General features: G+C 47.0%; 1 protein-coding gene across 3 annotated transcripts in view; it reads left to right on the top strand.

Moving 5' to 3' along the window:
* The window catches only part of ETS1 (ETS proto-oncogene 1, transcription factor), a 122,541-nt gene that overhangs the window by 88,478 nt on the left and 16,889 nt on the right, over nt 1–17,174 (top strand). For 2 of the 3 annotated variants that reach the window (XM_073320613.1, XM_073320615.1), the window contains 3 exons: nt 5,172–5,249; nt 6,865–7,113; nt 11,160–11,420. In XM_073320613.1, coding sequence (XP_073176714.1) covers nt 5,172–5,249; nt 6,865–7,113; nt 11,160–11,420 — 588 coding nt within the window. The remainder of the gene's footprint in view (nt 1–5,171; nt 5,250–6,864; nt 7,114–11,159; nt 11,421–17,174) is intronic. The other variant, XM_073320614.1, reaches the window with a different exon arrangement.

Below are 17,174 nucleotides of genomic sequence, written 5' to 3'. Positions count from 1 at the left end.
CCCTCCCCCAGACCCCAGCTCCCAGCCTGGATCCCCCTCCTTCACTCCAAACCCCTCACCCCTGGCTCCACTCCAGAACCCCCCCCCCACAGGTAGAGTCCTCAAACCCCTGCCCCCCAACCCTCTGCCCCAGCCCGGAGCCCTCTCCTGCACCCTGAACCCCTCATTTCTGGCCCCACCCAGAACCCACACCCCCAGCCCAGAGCCTATATCCCCCTGGCACCCAACTCCCTTCTCCAGCCCGGCGCCCTCTTCGCACCCTGAACCCCTCATTTCTGGCCCCACCCGGAGCGCACACCCACAGCCCAGAGCCCATATCCCCCTGGAACCCCAACTCCGTGCCCCAGCCTGGAGCCCTCTCACGCACCCCAAACCCTTCATCCCCAGCCCCACCCCAGAGCCCGCACCCCCAGCTGGAGCTCTCACCCCACTCCCGCACCCCAGCCCGGTGAAAGTGAGTGAGAGTGGGGGAAAGTGAGCAATGGAGGGAGGGGGGATGGAGCGAGCGGGGGTGGGGCCTCGGAGAAGGGGTGGGGCCTTGGGAAGGGGCGGGGCCGGGGTGTTCCGTTTTGTGCAATTAGAAAGTTGGCTACCCTATGCAGCTGATGTCCTTTTCTCTGAGGGTCTGTCTACCTTTCATTGGGGGGAGGGGAAGGGGGTGATTCTCAGCTTGTATGCACATCCCCAGGCTAGCTCAGCTTGACTGAGTGCCTAAAAATAGGAGCGTGTCCATGGCAGCACGGGCGGGGCTCACGTTAGTCACCCTAAGTACAATCCTGCTGGACGCCTGGTACATGCTCAGATGGGTAGCCTGCGCCATGGCCCATGCCGCTGTGGATGCATGGCTGTTTTTAGGCTCTAGCTTGGGTACACCTGTGCATGCTGAGAATCACAGCGCCCTGCTCAAATGTAGACATACCCGAGTCAGCACTGGCTGCTGCTGGAGATGTCGTTCCGATAAAACATAAAGCAGAGGGTCCTGGCCAGTTGTGGTCAGTGAAGAGCTCCTGGCACTCTTTGAAAGAGGAAGGGTGTTAACACCAGCTTCTTGGCTGAATTCCAGGGCAAGGCAGGGACATTCTGCATTCCTAGAAATGAAAGTGTTTTTTTTTCCAAGGCATTCACCTTTGGCCTAACTGGTTCCATTGGGAATTTTAATCATTGACTTCAATGGGAGCAGCTAGGCCAACACTTTTAAATCACACCCAAACTTTCCAGTCGCAACTGGAAACTATTTTTCTTTGTTCCTTGGGTGTGGTTAAACAGCAGCTGTGTTCCACACCAGAGGTGGCTGCATTTCAGAGGGGGTGGGTGAAGTGATCTCTGTCTGATCCGATATCTTGGAGTGACAGAGCTACCTAAGTGGCTGATGAGGAGCCTGGGCTGTGTAATTGAGACACGAATAGTGGCAACAGGCACATCCAGTTCAGCGAAGTACTAAAGCACATGCTTGACTTTAAACATCTGCTGTAATCTCATTAATTTCCCCGAGATTTATGGCCCACTGAAGTCAATAGAATGGGCTTTGGATCTGGCATGTGCTGAATTGCTTTGCTGAATGGGGGCTAAAGATCTGGAGCAAGTGAAGAAGACGGTAGGTTTTAGGACCCCCTGAAGATACTGTTCCTTCACTGAGAATTTAAAGGAGCAGCTGCCCTAGTTTGAATCAGTGGCGATCTTGAGACTACCTTGCTGCATTCTCCCTACTGGGCTACTAAGGAATTACTAACACACGGTGAAGGGCCCAGAAAACTCAGGGGCACTGAGCAAATTAAAACACTCTGTAGCCCACTCTCGACCCGGTGATACAGCATCTAGTTCTTCCTAGGGCTGTTCCATAGCCCAAGCTTCCATTGCATTACGTATCCATATCCACGGCACCCACCGCCTGCCCTTGCCAGTAATCCAACTTGGGTGGCTCGGAGAGGAGGGGGATTTTGTGCCGTCCAAGAAACGCATTGTCAAATGGAGGTTAATTACTGATTGCTAATTTTACTGTCACCAGTGGTTTGAGAAGGTAAACATGGATGTGCATGGGAGCTGCAGAAGCCTGTGTTTTTCTGCTCCTTGTTTGGCTCTAGCGTCTTTTCAGTTCTTTTCTTTTTCCGTTCGTTTTTATTGAGCGCTTGGTAAAGTCACCCACGGTAGCGGGATGGTCTTGTGGTTAAGGCACTCTGTTGGTACTCAGGAGGTGTGGTTTCAATTCCCAGCTCTTCTACCAACTCCCTGGGGCAAGTCACTTGGGCTGAGATCCTAAAAGGTATTTAAGTGTTGAACTCCCACTGATTTCCCTTTGAGCATCTGGGCCGAAGTGACATACCCAACGAGTCTATGCCAGAGCTGGGAATTGATTCAGTGGGAGCTAGGTGCCTAAATACCTTTGAGGATATGGTGTTCTTTGCCTCGGTTTCCCCAGCTGTGAAATATGGAGAATGCTTTCCTACCTCACAGGGGGCGTTGTGAGGTTAAATCTATTACATATGTAGGGGCTCAGACTTTGCGGTAATGAAGGTCATGTAATTACCTAGGTAGATAGATGTCCTTAGAAGAAAACTAAAAGTCTTTTTACAGGCTAGGTCCTGGATTCAGCACTGGCTGTTTCTCCTGCAAGAGTGTGAGGACAAGAATAAAGTTGCAGTTCTGTCCATCTTATCCTCTGGATGAGGAACTGGGACTCAGGATGCCTGCGTTCTATTTCCAGCTGTTCTCCACACATGCTGTGTCACCTTGTGCAAATCATGTAGAGCCTCCGTGCCTCAGTTTCCCTGTCTGTAAAACACAGTTATCTGCATGCCTCTCAGAGGCCCAGGGAAATGTTTGTAAATCACTTTGTGATCCTTGGCTGAAAAGTATTTATGAATAATAAAAAGGGCAGAAACCTTGTGACTTCCAAACTAGGAAGACAGGGCCTGATCCTGCTCCTAATACAGTCAATGGGAAGGCTCCTTATTATTCACATAATAATGCCACCCAAAAGCTCTGCCTCAAATCAGGGCTCCATTGCTCTAGGTGCTGTACAAACACAGAGTCTCTGCTAGGTTTTAAAGTCTAATTGGACAAGACAGATTTTTCTATTCATGTTTTACAGATGGGAAACTGAGGCACAGAGCGATGGAGCAAATTACCCATTGTGCATTGGCCGAGCTGGGAATTGAGCAAACATTTCTTGAATCTTAATCTAGTGTCTTAATCATGAGCCCTTCGTTCCCAAGAGTAGCTGGTCATTCTCATCAGCGGGAGCGGGACCAGGGCCTTGTCTGTTAGACCCAAAGCATGTAGCTTCACCTTCACTAAACCACCCAGAAGCATTAGGTCACATGAGGACACATGGCAACCTCCCAGTCCCTCTTATTAAGATGCTTCTCCTGTTAGCTCTTTCAGAGCGAGTGACTCACCTACCACAGGCTGCACAAGGTATAAAAATGGCAGCAGCTGGGCGACTTTTCCTTCATGAATTTGGGTGTTTGCAGTCGTATTTTTCCAGATTTCTTCCTAAAATAACTTCCATTTACCAGCAGCCATCAGTGCCCTCTGCATGACTGTAAACCTAGCTGAAAGTTGCCCTTTTTAACCTAGTCCCACCCTTTCCCTGTGGTCACCCACCCTGCCGCTTGGCAGACTCCGTGGGGAGGGGAAAAGCACACTCGGGATTAGGTCTCTCTCCACAAAACCTTCCTTTGTTTAAGAATATTTTCCACCCTGCAATCCCAGGCGAGGAGGCCAAAATTAGCCTCCTTCGAGTGAACGTGCATTATCTTTGGTTAGTTTTTCTCCAGCCTCAGCAGAAATAAACACAGGCAGAGCAATTCGTGCTTTTATTTTTGTTGCCCTTTGTAATGTCACATTACCCTGTTTCTATCCATGCGCTCTGCAGCTGCTCCTGCAATGAACGAGGTGGGAACGACAAGAGCCAGAGCAGACACTGTGCAGCTTCCAAACTGGGAAGACAAAATTGGCTTCCGCATGGGAAAGCACTGATGTGATGGATGGAAAGGGGTGAACTGAGATGTGTACTGAGTGTACAGTTATTATTATTAATTCATTTCCAAGATCAGGCCCCACTGTGCTAGGCACTGTACATACAGCAGAACCTCCGAGTTCTGAACACCCCAGGAATGGAGGTTGTTCTTAACTCTGAACAAAAGGTTATGGTGGTTCTTCCAAAAGTTTACAACTGGACATTGACTTAATACAGCTTGGAAACTTTACTATGCAGAAGAAAAACGCTGCTTTCCCTTCATTGTTTTAGGAGTTTACCTTTAACACAGTTCTGTACTGTATTTGCTTTTTTTTTTTTTTTTTTTGGTCTTTCATTTTGTCTCTCCTGCTGCCTGATTGCGTACATCTGTTTCCAAATGAGGTGTGTGGTTGACCGGTCAGTTCGTGACTCTGGTGTTCGTGACTCTGAGGTGCTACCTCACACACACCGTAGAGTATTAAGTCGGAGTAAGTTGGTAGCTCTGCAGCAATGCCTCATGAGTGTAGGAACAGCATCTCCAGTGCCTTGCACCTTTTCCTTTGCACATGAGCAGGGTAGGAGCAGCAGAGGGGTGTATGGCCAACACACAGATGTGTTTTGGGCATACACAAGCAGCTAAAGCTGGTTGAAAAATGGGGAAATTTTTCTGAAACAATGTGTCCCTGTTTTTCATTTAAAAAAAACAACAGGTTAAACAATGAAAAGGAGCCAAAATTAATCGAAACAAAACAATTAAAGTATAATAATCTATATAGCGAGATGACATGATTGTTGCTCTGAAGCTTAGAATGTTGAACCAGCGTGAAGCCTGGCTGAGAGCTCTTTTTTGTTCCAAATATCACCAGGTTCAGTCATCAGCTCTTTTACACTTGATCCATATCACCTGTACAGCACCACGGGATTTCAACAAGTAATTAATAATATTTCAGTAGTGCCTAGAGCTTCCAGCTGAGATGGAACCTTATTCAGCATTCTCAAAAATCACAGCTAGGTTTTTCCAAAGAATCTAAGGGAGTTAGGCACCCAGTTCAATGGGATTTGGACACCTAACTTGCTTCTGATCCTTTGAAAATCCCAGGTTAAATGGAAGCTGAATACTTTTGGAAATTCTGACCTCCATGTATAACTGAGAGTTTCAGCATAGGTGAGATTCCTGTGAGCTTGTTTCTTTAACTCCCCTTTCTTCTTTTAGATGAGATAAAGCCATACTCAGCTAACGGAGTGAACCCTGCGTACCCAGAATCCCGCTATACATCGGACTACTTCATTAGTAAGTCTGAGCCCCTTTTTCCCAAAGCTGCTCCTCTTTTCCTCCAAATAGTCCAACATATTAACATGATTGCATCTGGCTTACAGTGGGCTGGCCACTAGCCTATTTAAAATAGCTGGAAGTTGTTAGAAAAGTGACAGTTGTTCTAGGGTTATCTCTTTTTTCAGTCTTCTGAGCCCAAACTGATTTGTGTGCTGACAAATTACTGCCCCAGTCGTGGCAGAATGTGCAGCTTTCATGGTATGATTATCCCTCTTCTGTCTTGTGTCCTTTGATCATCAGAAAGATATCTAATGTGGGGGGTCATCATTAGGCTTCAGAGTTAACATTCACTGAGACTGACCGGAGAAGTGCACACTTTCGAGCTGTTGCATCAGACGTTCTGTGGTCTCAGACAGACGTCACTTCATCAGTCTAAAACTTAAGCCTACATTTTTAGAAGTGGTCTCTGCTTTTTGTTGCCTAGATTCTGGGCAATCAACCTGAGACCCTTAGGACCTGACTTTCAGAGCATCTGCCCCTCCCACTGATTTTGAGTGGCATTGTGAGTTCTCAGCATTTCTGAAAAAAAGGCCCACAGTGTCTCAAATCAGGTACATCAAAATCCAGGCATTTTTGAAAATTTGGGCCTTAATATCATTTAAATGAGAGTTTAGATTCTGTAGCTCCAGATGGCAGCCATCCAGGGAAAGTGCTGGGTCCCTAATCTGGCATGATCCAACCCCAGTGCCAGCGCTTCAGAGCCCATACAGCAGGGAAAGATTCCATTATGCTTCGTGCACCATTGACAGAATCATCCGCTAAATTTGGATTCCAGACTCTCTCCGGTCAGTGGGAAGGGTTGGAGCAGAAAGGAACTCGCTTGGCTTTGATGCCAGGTGAAGCATGCTAGGCCAGCAGTGAGGGGAATCTTGTTTTTGATATGTAAACAGCAGATTTCATCTGAAAGTGGTTGAAGGAGAATAAGTGTAGAGCAGGGAGATGTCATTCTACAGGGGGGATTCTCCTGGCTGCCACTGCTTTTTAGGGAGGAAGAAAGTGCTAATCCTACTCCAGCATGCTACATAGAGCAGCAGTGCAACCCTTGCGTAAGTCCCACTACTTCTGATTATCCTAACATGCTGTTTACTCTGAAACCTAATGACAACACATATTCTCTCCTCGTGATTGTGAAGGTGAGCAACCTCCATGTCTGCCATGTCAATTGACATCCAGCTCCATTGTGATGTCAAGGACCCTCCTCTGCCTTTTCATACTCCATTTCCTGGGGAAACTGCTAGGAGCCTCCCTCTCGTGGTTTATCCAACCCTTCCTCCCATAACAGCTCTGCGGTTGCTCCTATTTGCTTATGGCCCAATCTGGTGCCCACTGAAATCAACGGAAGTTCTTCTTATTTGTTACTATTTATTATTTGTACTGTGGTCTGAAATCGGGGTGCCTTTGTGCTAGGCGTTGTACATCCAGACAATAGTAATTAAAAATATACCCAAAGATCTCACGATATCAGCATGTTACAGGAGACGAGAGGTAGAAACAGCAGTGGTCTGTTTAGCTTTGAGTCGTTGTCTTTTCGGTCAATCGCTAACATTAACCCACCCAGTTGCTCCTCCTGCAGGTTATGGCATCGAGCACGCTCAGTGCGTACCTCCGTCCGAGTTCTCCGAGCCCAGCTTTATCACAGAGTCCTACCAGACCCTCCATCCGATCAGCTCAGAGGAGCTCTTCTCCCTCAAGTACGAGAATGACTACCCGTCGGTCATCCTGCGTGACCCTGTCCAGACGGACTCCCTGCAGACAGACTACTTCACGATCAAGCAGGAAGTTGTAACACCAGATAACATGTGTATGGGGCGCACCAGTCGAGGTAAGGGCCTGGAGTCTCTCGAGCCTCTGCTTGGTTTCTCCCTGCACCCTGGGTGTTCCCCTCCCTTCCCCTGTACACGCAGAAGGGTCCCCTCTACCCTGGATGTTCCTTTTCAGGAGTCACCAGCAAAGAAACCATCAGCGCCCCATAACTAGTTCCACAGTGTCTGTTAGCCAAGGGTCTATATAACGTCCCAAAGCTTCCACGGGGTAAAATAATCCTAATGAATATTAGATCTCAAAGCGCTTTACAAAGGAGGCCCATATCATTTTACAGCTGGGGAAACTGAGGCACGGAGCGGCACGGTGACTTGCCCTAAATCACCCAGCAGGCCAGCAGCAGAGCCAGGAATGGAACCTAGGTCTTCTGAGTCCCAGTCCGGTGCTCTAGCCCCTCGGTAGCACTGCCTCCCGTTTGATTTCAGTGACACGACTGCAGTTTACATTAGCTGAGAATCTGGCCCAATGAATGGAACCTCACTGCTCCGATGTGAGGCGAGTGTTGTTTTCCCCATTTTAGAGGTAGGTTAACTGAGTCGGAGAGAAGGGCACTGGCTTGTCTCAGTTCAACATGAGGTCAATAGCAGAGCCAGGAATAGAACCTGGAACACCCTAAACCAACACCAAATGCCTTTCTAGGGTAACATTATTTAACTCCAAACACACAGAACCAGATTCTGCCCTGGTCTGAGTGGATTTGGCTCCACTGAAGTCAAAGCAGCTACACTGTTTTACACCAGCTGAGGCACTGGCTCATAAGTCCTATGCAAAGAGCAGGTGTTATCCATAGAGCACAAAACCATTTACAAAGGAGGGGATCGTTATCCCAATTTTACAGATGGAGAAACTGAGGCACAGAGTAGCAACGTGACCTGCCAGAGATCGCACTCTGAGCAGAACCCAGGTATCTCCCAGGACTTATCAGAATGCCAGTGTCGATACGAATTGGTCTTGATGCTCAATGTTACGTCTGTTTAATTTTTTAATGTGGAACAAGAACTGAAAAATGCCATGGGTTGGATCTTTGGGAAAAATCAAGCTGCTTTGCCAATCCCAGCATCATGCCCCCACTCACTGGAATCACATGTATGTCCGATGAAGTGAGCTGTAGCTCACGAAAGCTTATGCTCAAATAAATTGGTTAGTCTCTAAGGTGCCACAAATACTCCTTTTCTTTTTGCGAATACAGACTAACACGGCTGTTACTCTGAAACCATCGGGGCTATTTTCATTATTCTCCTCTTCTTTTTTTTAATTTCCAAGCTGGGAAAAGGTTGTTTGGGAGGGTTATTTTTTTTAAAAAACAACAACTTCGGCTGGTTAAACATTTATATAACACAGTCAAATTAGGCAGAATGTGGCAAGCCAAGGGGCAGCTGTGTTGCAATTTTAGGCAAGCCCTTTTGCAAGGGCTGTTTTTGCAGATCAGCTTCTAATTTGGTTCCTTCTCTTCTCTTGAACTTTAAAGCAGGCGTCTTGGTAATTCTTACTGAAATACTTTCACTATCATGACTCAATCTTATACCGGCCTACAGGCCCCACAAGCCTCAAGGGAAGGGTGTTCTTTTGACATAACAGCCTCTCAACCTAGTGTTAGGGAAAGAGGATCATAGAGAGAGGCCTCTATCAGTGATCCCCTTAACATTTCATTTGTGATTGAAGAAACACAGTGGTCAGGATCCTGGTTGACACTAAATCCTGCTCTAATAGTGTAAATGCACCCTCCATGTTGGTGTAAATATATTAGGGATAAGATCCCTTAATACTGCTAGAGTGATATTCAAGGGGACTTAGTATAAATGGGTATCCGGCCCCCAAGTTTATTATTATAAGCTTATTATAATTTCCATGCAAAAACAACATTAGAAGGGTGTTAAGGTTGCAAATTCAAGCCTTTAAAAGCTAAGGAATGCCAGAATTAAGGCTACCCATGCAACCTGAATTTGGCCCCCTTGTGCAGATGCCTTATGATACAGTCTTTAATTACATGATCACATGCTTTTTTCTCCACCTTAGCATGCTCAGGGCAGATAGAATCTTTAGAGAATTTTTTTCAAAGGCTCATAACTTGACTGAATGTAGGTGGATTTTCACATAGATGACAAAAGGCCTGACCTCCCTGCCAAATTTCAAGTTCCTGGTACAAAGCATGGAAGGGCTAGAGCTTCTCAACAAAATGGTTGTATGATTTTTTTAACATGGGCAAAGCACTTTTTCTCTAACCCTGTTCTGAGAAAATGCTGAATCATTTTTGCTGAAATTTTTCGCCCCCCAAATATAGCAGCTTGAAGTATGGACATTTTCAGCCCAAATCGATGAAATTTGGCAAGTTATAAGCAACTGAAAACAAGGAATTATAACTGGAAAGTGTTGGCCAATCTTAATTATAGGCATCGTTACCTGCGTCACCTGTAGTAAAATAATTTAAATTAGAGATGGACCTGCGCTGGGACCTCAAATTTGAAGTCCTTCAAGACAGAAGTGAAATAATTATTATTGACATATAAATCATCATCGTCATTAGGCTTCAGAGTCAGCACACCATTAGGATGAATGGGAGCTAATGTCCTAAAACTCAGCCCCTCAGTCATTGAAAAAAATGTCAATAGGCTTTCTCACCCGCATTAGTTAAGCTTTTTTTGCTGCGAGAGCTGTTTAAACTAGAACACAACAAATATTTGGGTGAGCATGCCAGCTCCATTCCACCCTCCTTTCCCCTGTGAGATTTACTATTTGGGTCTGAGCCGCAGGCAGTTCAGTCAGTGGAAATTTCTCCAGGAGCTCTTACACAATCCCAGCAGCTGTTTTTAGCCTAGTTTGGGAAATTAATGAACTTGAATGATCCTGTTACGCTCTTAGCTTGTCAGCAAAGAGGTTGAGCAACAGGCAGAGTAAGGGAACCCAGAGAGTGCAGTTGAAGGCTATTTTTGGGTCCCTTTTTAGCCCCCTGAACTTTTTTTTTTAAATACAGGGAACCCAATCCTTAGCTGGTGTAAATCAACATTGCTCCATTGAATTCAGCAGAGCTCCCTGCTTTACGCTGGCTGAGGAATTGGTCCCTAATATATTGCTCTCTGTATAGAAAACAATCAGTCGCATAAGTGTAGCCCAGATGTGAGCATCTTAATGGAGGAGAAAAAATAGTTCTCAACCCACATCTTTCCCCCTTGGTTTACTGCTGCTTGGGGGCGTTGGGGTGCTAAGAGCTTCTGTTATGATTTCCTGCAATAAAACGGGGCAGCAGAGTCTTGTAGCAAAGAAACTGAGAATGAGGGTTAGCAGGACCTTGTGCCAGCCTTCTGCACAGGGCATGAATCATACCTCTGCTTACACTGTTTGGAATGTGCAACTGCATAATTTACTCTCTGAATGTACCTGGTTGTATGTAAGCTCTCCAGGGCTTTGTAAAGTGTCGTGCAGGCCTATCATGTGGGCTCAGGTCAGGAGATTCAAACCCAGATCCTGCATGTGTGGATCTAGGATTTTCCTCTGCACCTTTACATTGTGGCTGTAGCTTCCACACCTGTCTTTGGAACATGTGGTCCTGCCTGTCTGTTTTAGTGGTGTATTTCTCTTCAAGACCCAGCGCAATCCCCTTTCAGAAGGTGGGTCAAATTTAGGTGGCCACAGATGCAGTTCAGGGTATTTCTCTGCATCTGGGGTTTAGACTTGGAGTCTGGATTCCTGGGTTCTTTCCTCGATGCTCTAGGTGACTCACTCTGAGACCTGGAGCGAGTCCTTTCACTTCTGTGTGCCTCAGATTGCCCTGCTCTGTAACATGGGGACAGAAATGATACACCAGCCCCATGGATGTCAGTGCTCGATTAACATTTGCTCTGAGGGGCAGAGTACATTGGGACAGCAGTGTCTTGTCTGGCTTGGAGCTGAATGTAGTTAGCAGGGCTGTGGCTCCTTCTGCTGTCTGCCTGGCTGGCAGATGGAGTACACACCTGGGGCGTTGTCCGACTCCTGACCTTGATTTGTGGATCTCATTTAAACTGCCTCCTCGCAGGCCGGGTGATTCTCATTCTCCCTTCTGCTTGCCAGGTAAACTAGGGGGCCAGGACTCCTTCGAGAGCATAGAGAGCTATGACAGCTGTGACCGCCTGACGCAGTCCTGGAACAGCCAGTCGTCCTTCCAGAGCCTTCAGCGCGTCCCCTCATACGACAGCTTTGATTCTGAGGACTACCCAGCGGCGCTGCCCAACCACAAGCCCAAAGGCACCTTCAAGGACTATGTTCGAGACCGGGCTGACATGAACAAGGACAAACCAGTCATTCCTGCTGCTGCCCTCGCTGGCTACACAGGTAGGGTCACCTGCCCCAGGGCAGAGCCTTTCCGAGACAGCTCTTGGGTTCCATTCAGAAGCGAATCTGGGGCTGGTGAAAGGGGTGAGATTGGCTGACTTGGAGACTGGAGGTCTTGATGCGCAGGACAGGTGCAGTGAGCAAACCATCCCCCCTTGTTTATGGGTCTCAGCCCTGACTGAGAGGGATGGGGTCTATAGGGGGAGAGATGAATGGGTCCCTTCGAGTGGCCTCCAGCACACCAGTCTTAGTGATGGCGTTTGGGATGTGAACCTTTAGGAGTGTGACTGAGAGGCACCAACTACAGATGAGCTCAGCCCTGTACTCTGGGAACCTGCATCAGGGTCTGCATTTTACCTCAGTTCCCTGTCTGTGGAGGAGGCTGGTCCAAATACCCCATAACTTTGGAGATACCCAGAGTCTGGGTCCCAGTGTCGTGACATGGGCCCATCTCACTGGCCATCTCACTTCAGTCTCCAACTATCTATTGGAAGAAAATAGCTTTTGGGCATTGCTGTGGGAGCAGATTCCTAGCAGTGACCTAGAGGTGAGAGTCCCTGTTATCCCATCATGTCTCTTGAGCCGGTCGGTGTTGGTCTCATTTGTACCTGTGCAAAGCAGGTGCAAAATTGCCACCTTGCTGAGTCCAATAGCGGTTTACCCTTACTTTGCACAGCTGTGAATACACCATGTGCCAGGCGCTGGAGAGCCAGGCCCCTTACTTTTCAAGGTAGGTGTTTTCATCATCATCTAGGACAATTTTTCACCTCTCCGTACTGTTATGCAGTGTGCCGTCCACTTCTCTGCAGCCCTCAACCCCAGAGGTGGCTGCATTTTGCGAGGCACTGCACAGTCTGAGTATAGGTTGTGAAATGCTTTTTTAGCCTTGGGAATGGAAAGTGATGGAGGTATAAAGAACCTGATTTTGTCATGGCTTCACCCTTTATGCTGTCCTATACACCGAATATTAGCACCTGCCATTTGCTTTGAACAGGTGTATGGCAATGGAGAATTAGGCCGTATACATCCGTGAAGTGCTTCTTTCTGACGCTATGTTGCACAGTACTCCAGGAGCAATACCAGCCTCCATCTGTCCTTACTCACTGTGAGCAAGGCTGGCAGAATGGGACTCTGGGCATGCACACAATCCGTGGAGAGCTTTTCAAGGGTGTGGATGGCTGGGTCTTTCCCCTGCAATATTGGAACATTTTGTCCTTATTTGTTTCGGAATCTAGGCAAGCAGATTTTGTTATTGAACTTTGTACTGATTTTTCAGTTTGGGGGGGGGGGAAAGTAGGGGAGGGGGGAAGTTGATCGGACTTCAGAACTTATTTGAAACCTAGATCAAAGAGCCAAAGAGGTGTGGCCCAGTATCTTTTGTCAGGTCCACTTCCACTCACGAATAGTGACCTCTCATGCACCTACTGGTGGCAGCTGTGTGCTGGAGGAGTCATGAGGCAGAAATAGCATGTGCAGATAAAGATCAAGAGGCTCAGAGCAGATCCTGAGGTGAGACCCTCCCAGAAATCTCCACCCACTCACACAGTTCCTCTTAGGGCTGATAATTTTATTTTTTGCGGGGGGGATGAGGGGGAGGTGGGAAGATAATTTTTGGAGCTATGTGTAAAAAGGAAGTGGTTTGTTGCTATAGCTTTAATTTTAGAGAGACATCAACCCAGCTGACTGAATGGGAGTCTTTTAAGTGACCAGTGTAAAAAAACCAATTGAATCATGTTGCATTCCTGTGTTAGATACTGCCCTATAGGACATGACTAGTGAAACATATACCTGTGGGAGGGGCCGTGCGACATCGTACCGTACATTCATCATGGCTCCATTCCATAATACACTTAATTTGTTTCCACAAAGTAGGCCCTGGCATTATTTTGCCCCCAAGCCAATGAATTCTTTCCACTTCTAATAGAGCTTTTCACCACGGGAATCTCAAAGTGCTTTGGAATCCTGACGGCCCAAAGCACTCGTGCCAATCCCCATTCAATGGAGGAAACTGAGGCACAAAAGTATGTTGCTGAATTGGGGCAGAGCTGGGTATAGAATCAAGATCTCCTGTTTCCCAGTCCCACGCTCTCTGAGTACAGGACCATACTCTCTTCTCCAGTAGGGGGTCTTGGCATATGCAATACAGGGCACCCAAGTGCCCATTTTCATGTACAGTTACTTTGCAAGCAGTGGCAAACGTTTTAGGACATTTTATGCTGATGATCAGGCCTATGTTTTCCTTTGATCAGTTTCCTCCCATTGCTTTATACCCTTCCTCTTCGTATTCGGTGCCATCACATTCTTCAATGGGAGACACTTAGCAGGGTTGCTGGGGCCAATATGTGTCAGGGAGGCATCTAATGTGAGTCCCTTTCCAAAGCCCACTCATACAATGTGACTCTAGACCTAGTGTGGTCAGACTCTTCGCAGAAACTTGACTGAATCTTCTAGACAGCCGACCATACAGAGGGAGAAGCCTTTCCCCTTCCCCAGCATCAAGGGAAGCTCTGCTCAATCTTTGTTCTGCTCATCAGAGTCCTGAAGTCAGTAGGAGTTTTGCCTTGAGCTAGGTCTTGAGACTGTGCCCTCTCCCTAGTTACAAGTGCTTGTGCTGTTTCTCTCCAGCTTTGAAGCTCATAATTTAGAGCCGGGCAAAGTTTTTCAGACAGATAGGTTATTCTCAAAAAAAAAAGACGGTTTCTGTTCGACCAAAACTATTTGTGAATTTGGCTCAAATTCGGTGAATAGATTTGACCAAAAAAATATATATATATTTATTTTTAAAGTCAACGCATTTTGTTCTAGAGAGACAGGTGGGTGAGGTAATATCTTTAATTGGACCAACTTCTTGTTGGTGAGAGAGAAGTTGGTCCAATAGAAGATGTTGCCTCACCCACCTTGTCTCTGTAATATCCTTGGACCAACATGGTACAACAACACTGCATACAGAATTTTGTTTTGACGCTTTTGAAATGCCGTGTTTTGCCTTTTTTGTTTTTTGTTGTTGACATTTTGGAGTAGATGTTTAGGTAGATTTATTTTAAATGACAGAAATAAGAAAGGTAAAAACCCACCAGTTCATTTTGGGGCAAAAAAAAAAGCATTTCATTTAACCCAAAGTGAATTTTCTTTTAGATTGTTTTGACTCATTCAGCTGTATTCATAATCAGCTGTCAATAGCTAGGATGTATAGAACACAGAGCATGTGCCTAACAGAAGGCCAAGGGTCTCCTAAAGAGCCCTGGGTGCACCGTCCATTGCTGAAACTGAACTACCCTCACCTCACTGTCTGCCCCAAACTAAACCCAGGCATTTCACTTCACTATTATGTGTGATGTGATGGACCCTGGACAAAAAACCAGAATGCCAATCTCCGTAACGGGTTAGATCCTTTATTCCACCCAGCACTGCCACCAGTCCAGAGCATCTCTTTGGACTCATGCCTCCAAGAAGTGCTATCTTTACTTATTCCCATACAAAAGCACTCTTGACTACAACCCAAATGCTGCATGCTACATGTTAATGTAAGAAACATGCATGCTTTTATGGTAATCTCCCTAGCCAAGTTTCAAATACCATTTTGAATCGGGGGGGGGGGGGGAATCCCTAAACACCAGACCCAAGGTTTTTCCAAAGTGAGGGGGGGAGGGGAATCCCTAAACACCAGACCCAAGGTTTTTCCAAAGTGACTGGTGATTTGGGATGCCTCCATTTTTCAGTGCCCAGACCTTAAAGGGGCTTGATTTTGGGGAAGTGCTGAGCACCTGTCCTCTGAAAGCCAGGCTCTTTACAAGCATCTTAGGTTGGGTCCCCTGGAAATTGAGGCACTCAAAATCACCAGTCACTGTGAAAATCATGGCTTTAGGTCATTGGCCTTTGCTCAGTCTAGTGGAGTTGCTGTCTTTAGAGCTCAGTTTAGTAAGGGACTGGACCTGCCTCATTATTGTAGGACAAATGCTGCAGCAGATCAAGTTTGTGGATGTGTCAATCCAGAGGTGTGATTATAAAGACCCCTGATTCTCCAGGGCCTTGCATTTCCTTTCATCATTTACACCCGGAAAAGGGAATACAGCGTGGGTATAAAATGCAGCCATGTGGACCTGGTTGCAGGATACAATCACTTTGCCCAGGCGCAAGTGACAAAACAAGCTCCAAAGCAGAGGAGAATTGAGCCTCCAAAATTCTAATCTGGATTAAGACACTTCCGAAGTCTGGGGGTGTTTGGAGCTGAGGTTTTGGTTCAGGCCATCTTTATAATGGGCCTTTACAACCTCTGGTTTTACTGCATGCTGCAGCTTTTAAATTAATAGAGACAGTGGTGAGCCCAGAAACATGCTGGTATTTCACAAGCTCCTCCGCTCCAGGAGATAATGCCCAGAGCTCCCACTGGGAAGGGACAGGGCTTCCCGATATAAAAATAATAATAAATAGCAGAAAAGCAAAACAGGGCAAATGGGATGGCGAAGTGGAAGTCAGGACTCCTGAGTTCTATTCTTAGTGCTGGGAGAGAAGGGGTTTCTAGTGGTTGGAGCAGGAGACCTGGGAGTCAGGATGCTGGGTTCTGTTCCCAGTTCTGGTAAGGAAGTGGGCTCTAGCGGCTAGAGCAGGGGACTGGCAGTCAGGACTCCTGGGTTCTATTCCTCACTCGGTCACCAACTCACATAGTGGCTTGAGGAGGTCTGAGTCTCCATGCCTCGGGTCACCATCCTGTAAAATGGGCACAACAATCTTTACCCGTGCATCAAGGCTCCGTTGATGTTTGCCAAGCGCTTTGAGCGCCTCTGAGCAAAGACATTGGGCAAGCGCGTAGTATTTTTGGCCGCGATCCCTGTTTTGTATGTAAGACATTGAAAATATCATTTGGCTTTTGTTCTCAAGAGCCTGCTTTGCCGATGGCACTGGGAGGTGCCGGTGTGCTTTATCACAAGAGAAACAGCACGCCGATGGTATCAGCCCTAGGAGGCGCACAGTTTGTAGAGAAGGTGCATTCTGGCGGAAGCCCAGCTTGCATTTGATGTGTTCGTAACTCAAGCTAGCGAGCAGACTTTCAAAGCCGCCTTATCTGCCCCCACATCTTGACCTAATTTAACAAGTTGCCATGGTTGCTCGGAGAGGTTGATGCAATTTTCTTATCTTTGGGGGAAGAATGTAACTTCGCAAGAGTTCATGAAAATTCAGTTTCTAACCTGTTTCCACTCTCACAGGGACATAGCTAGGTCCGCTGAGACTGCTCTTCTGAAAGATGATTCCCCTTACCTACTGGGGGGGGGGGGGGCATTTTCAAAGTTCAGTGCCCAAACGCCAGCTCCAGCGTTGAGATTTTCAAAGCAGCCTAGGGGATTTTGACACAACTCTTCCATTACAGTAGGGCGAGTCGGGTCAAAGAGTGAGACCTGTTCGACTCTGGAATGATCTCCCAAAGGGAAGCAGTAGAACCTCCAACCCTTGAGGCTTTTAAAACTGGACACACAAAACACTGGAGAACATAGTGGAGAGAACAAAGCTGCACTGGTCCAATGTAATGAGTTAGCTCTTAAATCTCTCTGATTTCTGTGACCTGTTTTTTCCATGATGCGTGCCGGGAATCTTTAGCCTGACCCACTTCAGCCACTGATCTCTTAGCCAAGGGGACCATCTAGTACTTCACACCTCCTTCTGCCCATTGTGGTCACTTGCCTGCACCACTGTGGGCTGGTCTCCAGCAAACAAAATAGCACACAGAGCAGAAACGTGGGGTGTGTTCGCTTCACAAGG

Source organism: Lepidochelys kempii, chromosome 22 (assembly GCF_965140265.1).
Source record: "Lepidochelys kempii isolate rLepKem1 chromosome 22, rLepKem1.hap2, whole genome shotgun sequence".
In the NCBI taxonomy this organism is placed as follows: Eukaryota; Metazoa; Chordata; order Testudines; family Cheloniidae; genus Lepidochelys; species Lepidochelys kempii.
Note: the sequence above shows the minus strand (reverse complement) of the source record. Positions and strands in the feature narration are given on the sequence as shown.